At 33.2% G+C, this 12,558-nt stretch overlaps 1 protein-coding gene across 5 annotated transcripts in view; it reads left to right on the top strand.

Annotated features, from left to right (window-relative positions):
- Positions 1-12,558, top strand: part of TRMT1L (tRNA methyltransferase 1L) — a 35,297-nt gene that overhangs the window by 9,451 nt on the left and 13,288 nt on the right. For all 5 annotated transcript variants that reach the window (XM_087438946.1, XM_087438922.1, XM_087438939.1 and 2 more), the window contains 7 exons: positions 3,361-3,425; positions 4,922-5,051; positions 6,443-6,566; positions 7,049-7,128; positions 8,090-8,339; positions 8,754-8,966; positions 10,160-10,350. In XM_087438946.1, the coding sequence (XP_087295072.1) occupies positions 3,361-3,425; positions 4,922-5,051; positions 6,443-6,566; positions 7,049-7,128; positions 8,090-8,339; positions 8,754-8,966; positions 10,160-10,350 (1,053 nt within the window). The remainder of the gene's footprint in view (positions 1-3,360; positions 3,426-4,921; positions 5,052-6,442; positions 6,567-7,048; positions 7,129-8,089; positions 8,340-8,753; positions 8,967-10,159; positions 10,351-12,558) is intronic.

Genomic DNA, 12,558 nt, shown 5'->3' with positions numbered 1-12,558 from the left:
TTGCAGGCTACAAATTGAAACCCTTTGTGATCTGGCACAGTGAGAACCCCAGGGCCTTCAAGCATGTCAATAAGCACACACTGCCAGTGTACTACAGGAGCAATAAGAAGCCATGGATGACCCAGCTCCTCTTCCAAGATGCCCTCCTGAATTGCTATGCCAGAGAAATGGAGAAGTACTGTTTGGAGAATAACATACCTTTCAAGATTTTGCTTGTTGTGATAATGCTCCCAGACATCCTCCTTTTATTGATGATCTTCATCCCAATATCAAAGTGTGTTTCTCCCTCCAAATACCACCTCTTTGATCCAACCTATGGATGAAGGAGTTAAAGCAGCTTTTAAGGCCCATGACCTGAAGAGGACCTTTGCCCAGGCTATTGCTGCAGCTGAGGAAGACACTGATGAAATTCTGGAAGGATTACAACTTCTACGACTGCATCAGGAACTTTGCTTGGTCTTGGGGTGATGTCACCAAGGAGCGTCTGAATGGCATCTGGAAAAAGACACTCAAGAGATTCGTCTGTGACTTCAAAGGATTTGCCAAGATTGAGGAGGTTGTAAAAATCGACAAGGCTGTGGTTGAGATGGCAAACAACTTTAACCTGGGTGTGGATGAGGATGACATTGAGGAGCTCCCAGAGGTGGTTCCTAAGGGATTGAATAATGAGTTGTTGTTGGAACTAAAACAGGAACGCATAGCTGAAGAGGAGGCACAAGAAAAGGAAACTGCAGGAGGAGAAAAAGAAGAACTCACAAGAAAATTCACAGTGAAGGGGTTAGCAGAAGCTTTTGCAGATCTCAGCAAGTTCCTTAAAAATTTGGAAACATGGACCCCAACGTTGAAAGGTATTCATTAATAGAGAGGAATGTCCGTGGTGCATTATCTGCTTACAGGCAAATCTGTGATGAAAAAAAGAAACAAACTAAGGAAACCACCATGGACGTATTTCTGAAAAGAGTGACACTTCCTCAAGAAGAGCCTCAGGCAGGTCCTTCAACAGGTATTCCAGAAGAAGGCATTGTTGTCATAGGAGACGACAGCTGCATGTATGTTATTGGCCCTGAAGACCTTCCAGTGGGACAAGGTGTGGAAGGGGAAGACAGTGATATTGATGATCCTGACCCTGTGTAGGCCTAGGCTAATGTGTGTGTTTGTGTCTTAGTTTTTAAGAAAAAAGTTTAAAAAGTAAAAAAAAAATTTTTTTAATAGGGAAAAGCTTTATAGAATAAGAATATAAATAAAATATTTTTGTACAGCTGTACAATATGTGTTTTAAGCTAAGACTTATTACAAGAGCCCAAAAATTAAAAGTTTATAAAGTAAAAAGTTACAGTAAGCTAATTTATTATTGAAAAAAGAAAAAATTTGTCTATCGTAGCCTAAGTGTACAGTGTTTACTATAAAGTCTACAGTAGTGTTCAGTAATGTCCTAGGCCTTCACGTTCTCTCACCACTCACTCACTGACTCACGCAGAGCACCTTCCAGTCCTGCAAGCTCCATGGTAAGTGCCCTATACAGGTGTACCATTTTTTATATTTTAGACTGTATTTTTACTGTACCTTTTCTATATTTAGATATGTATAGATACACAAATACTTACCATTGTGTTACAGTTGCCTATAGTATTCAGTACAGTAGCATACTATACAGATTTGTAGCCTAGGAGCAATAGGCTGTACCATCTAGCTTAGGTGTTTAGTAGGCTATACCATCTAGGTTTGTGTGAGTTCACTCTGATGTTTGCGCAGCAGTGAAATTGCCTAACAACACATTTCTCGGAACACATTGCTATCGTTAAGCAACACATGACTGTATATATAAGAATGTATAGTAAGCCATATTAACTTCTTGTCAAAAAAGAAAGGTCTCATGTTAATTAAAAAGATCTCTTTTGTATTTTTTATTTAAGCCATCATTTACTCTCTAGGTTTGATCTCCCTCCTCCAAGTTATTCTCTTCTCTTAAATGGCTTGTGATATTTCTTTACCTTATGGATGTGGGCTCTTGGGTTCTTTCACATGGTGGTGATCTGGCAGATGGTGAAAATATGATAGTTTTTGTCTTAGCAGGCTTCAAAGTAGCTGGCAGATATGTTGAAGGTAGAAGTAACAAGATGTGCTGAAGGAGTAGATGTGAGGGAAGGAAAGACAAGAATGCTTGGTTTGAGACTTGAACAACTAGAAAAATGTTGTTGTCCTTTACTGAATTAGGAGAAGACTGCATTAGGACCACTTATGGGGAAGAAAGCCGGGACCTTAGATTTAGGCATTCAAAGGTTGAGATGCAACTAGTGGAGATGTCAGGTAGCTTGTTTGCTTTATGAATCTGGAGTTTTGGGGAAAATTTTGGGCTAGAGATACACATTTGGAAGTTGTCAGAATATAGAAGGTATTCAAAGTCATGAGACTGGATGGGATAACCATGGGAGTACATAAAGATGGAAAGAAGAAATAGTTCAATGGCTGAGTCCTGGGGCACTTCAACATATACAAGTAAGAGGAACGATTGGATGTAGGGTATGAGAAGATAGGAGTTAGAGATAACTTGTAGGTTTTGAGTTAGGAGCAACTGGAAGGTGTTATCATTCATTTAAAAAGTGAAAGAGAGACCTGATTCAAGAGGAAATGATAAATTTAGTTCTTGACAAGTAGCTTTTGAAATACTGACCTGATAACCAGTCATACATACCCACAGGCAATTGGAAATAGAGATCTGGCTCTCAGGAATGAGTTAGTAACTAGAGCTGTAATTTGGGATTTCTTCCCACAGGGGAGATTGTTGCAATCATGAAAGGGGTTTAAATTACCAAGGAAATGAGAAAAGTCATGTAGCAGATCAAGGCTATGGAAAACCTACATTTTAGAGTATTGGATAGGGAAGAGGATCTGTAAAGATTAATAAGGATGGAAGAGAACTAAGATAATGCCATATCGTAAATGAAGAAGAGGCTGTGCAATGGCAAATGTAGCGTAAGGCAAAGACGACAAACCCTAAGAAGAAGTCAAGGTGGGAGAGAATAGATGATAAAACTGAATCCCAAAGTAGCTAAATGATTAATCCACGATAACGCAGTCTTGGCAGAATCAGAATTCAAACCTAGTTCTTCTGTATTTGTTTTTATACTTTATCATATATAAAGTATATCATATACTTTATACTATATCATGTATAACATATATCATACATAACATATATAATGTGTATAAAACTGAGGCAGTCTCATTCAAATTAATTAATTATGACATTATAAAGATAAGAATAATCCTAGTTATTCTTATAAAATTTGCTGATAATTTTTAATAATAATTAAATATTTAATGAACAGCGACATGACAACCAGCCATTCTTCATTCTAGGTTACAGGATGTGCATTTGTCACTTACCTTGTCGACCAGTGAAACCAAATGTTATTGGAGAACAGGTAATCACTTGTTAGATTTGTTGTTTTCAAATTTAGCCTTCTTTAAAGAAAATGTAATTTTTACTTGCTTGAAAACTAAAATGTGCATATTCAGCAATGAAGTTTACTTTAAGATTTTGTATACAGTGCTTTCAGATTATCATAGTAGGAAAAATATGAAATGTATGAAAAAAGTTGCTGTATTGAACTTTTCAAGGTGTAGTTTTTAATTTCAGTCCGGTAAATTGCTTGCTTGTATTCAAAAGGAAAATTAACCCATTTACTAATTTTGGAATGGACAATCTAAATGGGAAATAATTTTTTTCTTTTAAAATAAATTTTGATCATGGAATAATTGTACAATTTTTATATAATATTTTTTAGTGACACTATCCTGAATGCATATTAGCTTAATGAGTCCTCATTATTCATCTTTCTTTTGGGTCTGTAAAAAGAGTAAAGTTCTAGGGGAAAAAAAAACCCAAACATTTCTTAAGCAGCAGTCAGTACAATGCTTGGCCCATCAGTCCTATCCAAGGTATTTTGAATATGATAACCACAGTACCATAAGGAATCCTGTGCAATGTTCTTGACTATTCTCTACTTGCTACATGATCCCAAGTAGGTAGGAGGAGAAGCACTAAGAGTAAAAGGCATCAAAAGCAGGCAAGAGCCATTGGAGTAGTCTTTTTGTTCTCAGCTAAATGAAAAATTATAAAGTGATAATTTTTTACTTGGAAAAATTGGCTTTTCATTATGCCTCTGGCATTTAGTGGTGTGCTGGAACTAGCTCAAATTGCCAGAAATCTTGAAAGCTGGTTGTTAAACGTGGCCATCATTAAAAATCAAATTGTATAAACTTAAAAGTGAATAAAGGAGAGACTAAATCCAGGTATCTTAAAAACAAAGGTAATAAATACTCAAAACTCAATACTTTCTAATTATTTTACTACATTTTACTATTATCTGTGCTCTTAACTGTTATTTATATATACTGTCTCTGCATGGTGGCAGCTCTCTCTGGTATGATAATACACCATCTCTTCCCAAATTTACATTCAGTGAAGTCGTGTTGGTAACCTGAAATCCGTTACAGTTGTAGCTTGAAATTGGCCATGGTAGAGTATTTATACCACAGAAAGCTGCAAACCCTACCAATCAGGGCTTTATTTTCCTGGAGAGCCAGGTGTTAAACATCTACCAGCACACCGCTGCTAATATTATACCATGTGTGAGCCGCTTATAGAAAATAGGGTACAGTTATTTGCTGATTAGAATGAATGGAAGAAACTAAGAAATTAAACTTGTGGCCTATTGTAAAGTAAGATTAAAACATATATAAATATAGCTAAGGAAGTAAAGATCCTTTCAAAGTCACATGGCAAAATTAATACTATCTTCTATACCATTAAACCCAAGACACACTAACATACTTAAATTTGCAACCTTAAATAAACTTTTATTTCATTGCTTTAGTAACTTATTTATGTATTTAAATTAAATACTCTGTTTGATAGATATCCAGTAAAATGGGCGCCCATTATCATTGTATCATTTGTTCAGCAACAATCACCAGAAGGACTGATATGCTAGGACATGTTAGGCGCCATGTGAATAAAGGAGAGACTAAATCCAGGTATATTGCTGGTAAGTTGAGCGATCTCATTAACATGTTAATAAGTAAACCCTTAAACAATGATCTAATTATTCTTTTCAGACATCAGGCAGATAAAATACAGTGACTTAACCAAACCATTTAGCTAATTACTAATCCATTACTTCAGGTTTCATTTTCTTTCTGTGAGGTTCCCAACAACATTCAACTGTCCTCAGTTTAATGGATATATTTAATAAGTATGTAGAAAAAAGCAATTGATGCTCAAGTAAATATAGGCATCTTAATGAAAGATTATAGAATTATATTACTAATGATGGCACCTGCACCATATCACATATAGAGTGATTTAAAGACTATTTATTATCCTGAGTGATAATGAAGTTAGTAATAGCTTGTTAATACTGAGGCAGTCCTCAAGAATTAAGAATTAAGCCCTCATGCCCTAAGGCATCCATTGTATGTAATGAATTAACTTCTGTACATCTGGAATGGTACTTTTCTTTTAAGAATTGAAAAAAATAGTCACTGAAATAATTTTCTGTAGAGCTTATTTTTCGCACAATATCTGGTTTGAGAAAGGCTAATCTTGTGAGATATGTGACATTCCGCTTTGGTGGGTATAGAAGTATATATAACACAACGCTAGAAAAGTTTACTATTATTTGGCATTATAGAAAGAAAAATATGGTTGCCATTTAGTTAATATTCAGATTATAATATTATCAAGAAATCCAAACTTAAAGAATCTCAATTATTTTTCTCCACACATATTATGTCTCATTTTTTAAATATTTAAAACATACACACACAAATATGTCACTATTTCATTTGGGTTTATAGCTAAATGATCCTAATGTATATGAAATGTAGAATCATTTTTTTCCATTACTTTATAACCATTTGAATGTAATTTGTGATTTAAAATCATAATTATGAAAAAGTGTTCTGAAACCTAGCATGTTCAGGAAATACAGTGATTCTTTGTCATCCATACTGGCTAATGGAATTTAACCATACAGAAATACTAATTTTCTAACAATTATACCACAATAAAATATAGTTAGCAGCCAACCTGTATAAACACAAAGTAATGTTTGATGAGTAATAAAAGTATTTTAGGATTTTGTGCTATCTTTGGTTGATTGTTCTTAACTAAGTATCATAATACAGAGGTATTGATGGGCTAGGCAGTTAAAAGATTTTAAGTTAATGAACTTTTAATTCACCGAATACTTGGCTTAGTGCTACTGTTTTCCAGAGATGGTGCTGAGTAGGTCAGTTTTGGGTGGTTTTTTTTTGACATCTACCCAACTGATTAACACAAAATATTATAAAGGAAAGCTATTTTTTTAAATGTATATTGTTTTAGATATTTAGAATAATTTTGAATTTCACTGGAAATTTCTTTTTTCCATCTTAGCTTCTGCTGCTAAACCACCTAATGAAATTTTGAAAGAGGCAGACACGGATGTACAAGTTTGTCCTAACTATTCTATACCTCAGAAAACAGATTCCTATTTTAATCCCAAAATGAAACTAAATCGGTAAGATAAATTGAAAAAGGGTTATGAGATGTTTCAAATCATTACACATGTACCCTCTCTTAATCTTTATGTTCTAATATATTGAAATTTAAAACCAGGTGCAGAATGAAAATCATCTGGTTTAGCATTTTCTCAGAATGATTGTTTTCTCTCTTTTTTTCTACCAAACCAATTTCTTTCTCAGACAGTAAAATAGATCTAACTTTATATCATTAATGAACAGGCTGGTGCTTTCGTGGCCAAGTTTTATTTATAAAATCATTATTCATAGTGAATACTTGTTAGTAGAACCCAACCAGATTCATAGTTTAATTTCACAAATTTCTGATTTTTGTATTATTAAGGAATATGTTACTACGTCTCTTTTCAGAATAGTTTGTATAGTAAATAGGAAGCCCAGTTCTCACTCTTCTTAAATAAAATCTACAATGATGAAGCCAGGGTACAGTAAAATTATTTCAGATTATTATACTTTCTTGTAGGCAGCTAATATTCTGTACATTGGCTGCTTTGACTAAGGAACGAAAACCTTTGGAATGTCTAGATGCCTTTGGAGCCACTGGTAAGTAATGAAGTTTTTTGGAACCCAACTTTATCAGATTTGTAGAGTATCTTTTCTTTTTTGTTTGTTTAGCCACTTTGAAAACTGAGGATTTATTTATATCATATGAACCTGAACATTCTTTTTTCCCCCAGTTTTATTGAGAAATAATTGGCATACATCACTGAATAAGTTTAAAGTATACAGCATGATGGTTTGATTTACATATATTGTGAAATGATTACCACAGTAGGTTCTGCTAACATCCGTCATCTCTTATAGATACAATAAGAAGAAAAGAAAAAAAATTTCTCCTTGTGATGAGAACTCTTAGAATTTACTCTCTTAACTCTCCTATATACGATACAGCAGTGTTAGCTATAGTCATCATGTTGTACATTACATTCCTAGTACTTGTTTATCTTATAACTGGAAGTTTGTCTCTTTTGATCACCTTTGTACCATATCTTTTCTTAGAAAATTTATATGGATATCATATCTAATAGAATATTTTGAAAATTGTTTTCATATTTGGGTACATAAGGGTAAACTTCAGCAAGAGGAGTTCCAACTTCCCATCCTCCCTTCAAGCAGTATAACCCCACTCCTACTCATGTTGTATATTGGCTTTGTATGTAAGATTTTGTTTGAAAAAGTGCTCCATTGTAAGAAAAAAGAAAAAAGAACACCTCTTTTCCCCAAAATAAAGAACATACATGGAGATTTTATTTGAACAGAGATCATAGAAAATTTTTGTAAGAAATATTAATGAAAATTTGTTGGACACATCTTTTTGTGGTAATATAAAGGCTTCAGAGGCTTTGTAATGAGAAAGTAGAATAAGAATTATTTATGAAATAAATATTTATGAAAATATTAAGATTTTGAAACAATTTGTTTTTGTTATTTATAAAATTACATTATTTATTATTATACTATTTTTAGTCTTTAATTATTACAATTTCTTCCCATTTCTCCTAAGGGATAATGGGATTACAGTGGGCGAAACATCTTGGAAATGCAGTCAAGGTTACGATTAATGACTTGAGTGAAAACTCTGTGACATTAATCCAGGAAAACTGCCATTTAAACAAATTGAAAGTGGTGGTGGACAGTGAGGAGAAGGAAGACAGTGGTGATAGTCTTGAAGAAGGAGAGGAAAACCTTGGTAATATTAAGGTGACCAAAATGGATGCCAATGTACTGATGCATTTGAGATCTTTTGATTTCATGTAAGTGAAAAAAATTTGCGGTGTCACTTTCTAAACTGACCTTGATTTCTGGGGGTGGGGTGAGGAGTTAAAAATGAAGACAATTTGTTATTGTTGTTTATTTGTTTAAATTAATACAGTTTTTTGACATTAGCCTAAGACATGCAATAAGGACATTTTCTAGCATTTGAAATGAAATGCCTAGTCATGACAATTTGCCTCTAAGCTTGATTTATTTTTACGTTTTTTTTACATTTTACATGTCTAACATATCATATCATTTTATTACTTACTTTAAAAACAGAATTATGTATTTAAAATAGATTTGTAAGTTACTTTTGAATCCATGGAATTTTATCTTTAGAAATAATGACAGTGGTATAATTTTGGATACTAGTATGATTTTAAATATGTCTGTATTCTTTCTGATTTTAGACACCTAGACCCTTTTGGAACATCAGTGAACTATCTAGATTCTGCATTCAGAAATATAAGAAACCTTGGCATAGTGTCAGTGACTTCTACAGATATCAGTTCTTTATATGCCAAGGCACAACATGTTGCCCGGCGTCACTATGGCTGTAACATCGTCCGAACTGAATATTACAAGGAACTAGCAGCCAGAATTGTTGTAGCTGCGGTGGCAAGGTACCAGATTGTCAGCAGTGTGCCTAGTATGTTTGGGTATATGATAAAAAAGATAATATTACAAGAAGTGCTTATCTCATTTTTCAGAATATGCACGAAATACAAATTCTGTATTCCATATCTATAATCTTGATTTGTATGATAATCTTATATCTGTTAGAATTTGAATTAAAGCTTGTGCCTGAAATAGTCAGTTTACTCTCCAATTTAAAATGTTATTAAAATGAAGTAGTAAGAAAGAAAAGATAAAAATGAAAGTTAATTTCAAATCAGTTTATATCAACAAGGTAGGGTAGATAGGGGCTAGCACCATGAAAAGGGAAAGCAAAGATTGTTTTTAGGTTTAGAAAGTCATTTTTTATGTCCATTTCATCTTTTCTTTATGTAGTTTGAATAAAATGATGGAGTATAAACTTGATATAATATAGTATAATATAATATAAACTTGAAATAATATCATAGAAATGGATATTGAGAGTATAGATAATAGATGATCAGCCACCTCACTCACTAGCCCCAACACTAGTTTCACAGCATTTAGATTGAAATTCCTACCTCAGCATAAATACAGATTATTAGACTTCATAGACCTTTAAGGTTATTCCTAATTAACTGAAACCTCTGATGTTCAGTTTGTATATGCCGAGGACCTACTGTACATACTCAAAAATGTTTATAATATAACATCAACAAATTCAAAGTAAGTACATAAATTGTGTATCGAGTAGAATTTAACCCAAGTCTATAAAATTAATAGTGGCAAGGGCTTTGCCTATTCAGTTTTCGCTGAATACTTAGCAGCTAGCATACTATCCTGCATATAGTTAGTACGCAATAAACATATTGTTTGGAAGAGGCTTTTATTGAAAAAATAGATGAAAAGGAAGAAAGGTGGTGGTGATGAGAAGAAACAAAGTGACTGAAAACCAGAGAATATAGTCCTATTGAGAGGCTGTCCTAAGGGAAAATGTGTAGTTACTGAAGACCCTGCCAAGCATCCTTGATTTCCTATGTTTCAATTTGTGTAAAAGTTATAGTAACGATCTTTTAAAAGCACTGCTACAAAGGATTAAATTTTCCTTATTTTCCCATATCTCACCCATAGTGTACTGTCCAGGTTAGTATTGTCAGTATAATTCCAAACAAAGGAAAATGGTAAGCCCCCAAAGTAACTTTGAAAAACTTTTTTCCAGAGCTGCAGCCCGATGTAACAAAGGCATAGAAGTGCTGTTTGCGGTGGCTCTGGAACATTTTGTTTTGGTTGTTGTGAGAGTTTTGAGGGGGCCTACTTCTGCAGATGAAACAGCCAAGAAGATTCAGTACCTGATCCATTGTCAGTGGTGTGAAGAGAGAATTTTTCAGAAGGATGGTAATATGGTAGAAGGTAAATTCAAGTTTCTCATGACTGTATATTGTGTTTAATTTATGTATAAGCCTCCAATGAATAAGCCTTTATCACATCCCTAATTATACATATTGTTGTCCTTTGATTTTAAAGATTACAGTGCTAACTTTATTTCCTAAACTGGATTTCCTTTCATCAACAGACAAGACATTCGTGTGAGTTTATTAAAGTTGTTTACTCGTGCTATACAGTTTATCTCTCTAGCCCTGCCTTCTATTAAAACATCTAGAAATAACTTAGTTTCCACTGTCACTAATTTCAGGAACATAAGTCAGATTACCTCTTTGTCTAGGTTGTTTTAAATCATTAATTTAATTTTATAAAAATAATTTTCATGTTTCTGGCTGAATATAAAAGCCTTCAGTTATGAAATTCATTCAGTAAATGTTTATTGAGCCTCTACTATATGCCAGGCCTGGGGAATCAAGGAAAAGGATGTGGTTTATGCCCTCTAAAATTGTTTCTATTTTGTTTTTCTGGGACATAGAAACTGTTGCCTATTGTTTTCTGTTAGGTTCTTGGCATATGTTAATATGGATTTTTAAGAATTCTTTCTATATTAGAGTTTACCCCTTGTGATATGGGTTGCAGATATTTTTTCTCGTTTTGTCACTTGTGTTGGCATCTATTTTTTTTAAATCTTTGATGCAGATGTTTTTCATTGTTGCTGTTGTTAATAGAACTTTTCTTTTATGTATTCTGGATTTTGTTTACAGTTAGAAAGAGCTTTCCTATTCCTAAATTATTCAAGGAAGGTTATATTTTATTGAATAGTCCACCTCTTCTCCACTGATTTGAGAATACCATCTTTATCTTATACTAAAGTCCCACGTATTTGAGTTTGTTTCTGAATTTTCTGTTCTGTTTCACTGGTTGGATGTCTATTCATATACCTCTACCACGCTGTTTGGATTATAGAAGATTTTTAGTGTTGTTTAATATATGTTAAGGCAGTCCCTCCTCAAAGCTCTATTTTCAGAAGGTTCCTGATATTGGATCCTTTTTTTTCTTAGTAAAAAAGTAAATAAATAAACCAGTTGGTATTTTATTTTGATCATATTAAATTAAGGAGGATAGATATTGTGGCTTTGAAGCTTCCTAAGAACTTAGTATGCTTTAGTATGCTTTTCATTTGTTCAAGTTCTTTTGCTACGATGTTCATTGATAGTGGGAATGGAGGGCATATCCTCTCATGTTCTTTATTTTAGTTCCCTTTGTTGCTTTCTGATTCAAGCATGAATCTGAGATATACCTATCTTTTATCATGTTAAGAAAGTATCATTCATTTCCAGTTTTATTGTATTTTATCAAGATGTTGAATTTTGTCATGTTTTTTCAGCATCTGTGGAGATGATTATATGGTATTTCTCCTTGGATCTATTTATTTGATTAATTATAATAATATTTCCCAATATTAAATTGTTCTGGCTTTTTAGAATAAACTACTCTGTCAGGAAGTATTCTCTTAATATGGATTCTATTTACTAATTATTTTAAAGGGTTTTTTTTCAGTATTCGTAACTGAGATAGTATATAGTTTTCCCTTTTAGTGTAATTTTGGTTGGGCTTTGGAATCAGTTTAAACTCCCTTAAAAAAGAATTTGGAACTTTTCCCTTTTTTTCAATGCTTGGAAACAGTTTAACTAGCATCAAAATTATTTGTTCATTAAAGGTTTCACAGTATTCATCTAGCTTTTCTAATTCATTTACATAGAGTTGAGCCAAGTGGTACCTAATGATTCTTTTTAATTTTCTTGGTTTCTGTGGTTATATTCTCCTTATTTTTTTAATTTTTAATATTTGTCCTGGGCTGGCCCTGTGGCTTAGCGGTTAAGTGCGTGCGCTCATCTTATTTCCCAGCACTATTTAGGAATTATTCGTAAAAGTATCTTTTCTATTATTTCTAGAGATTTGGAATAAAAAGAGAAGCCAGATTTAAATGTTCAGTCCACCATTCTAATCTTGTTTTTTAATGCAACAGAATCAGAAGAGTTATAGAATCCACTTCGGCTTTTTAAAATGTAGATTTTCATAAACATCTTTGATGAAACTTTGGCAAGTTTTGGTCCTCCTTGATAACTGAGATATTGGTTTAGGAAAGGCCTTTGGTTTCTTTTTTTTTTTTTCCCTAATTCAGTTTTCCTTTATGTGAGAAATAATAGACATCTTCACTGTTTAAAAGGATAT

This window comes from Ceratotherium simum, chromosome 2, assembly GCF_057802395.1.
Source record: "Ceratotherium simum simum isolate JZ-2026a chromosome 2, ASM5780239v1, whole genome shotgun sequence".
NCBI lineage: Eukaryota > Metazoa > Chordata > Mammalia > Perissodactyla > Rhinocerotidae > Ceratotherium > Ceratotherium simum.
This window is presented reverse-complemented; position numbering and strand designations above follow the sequence as displayed.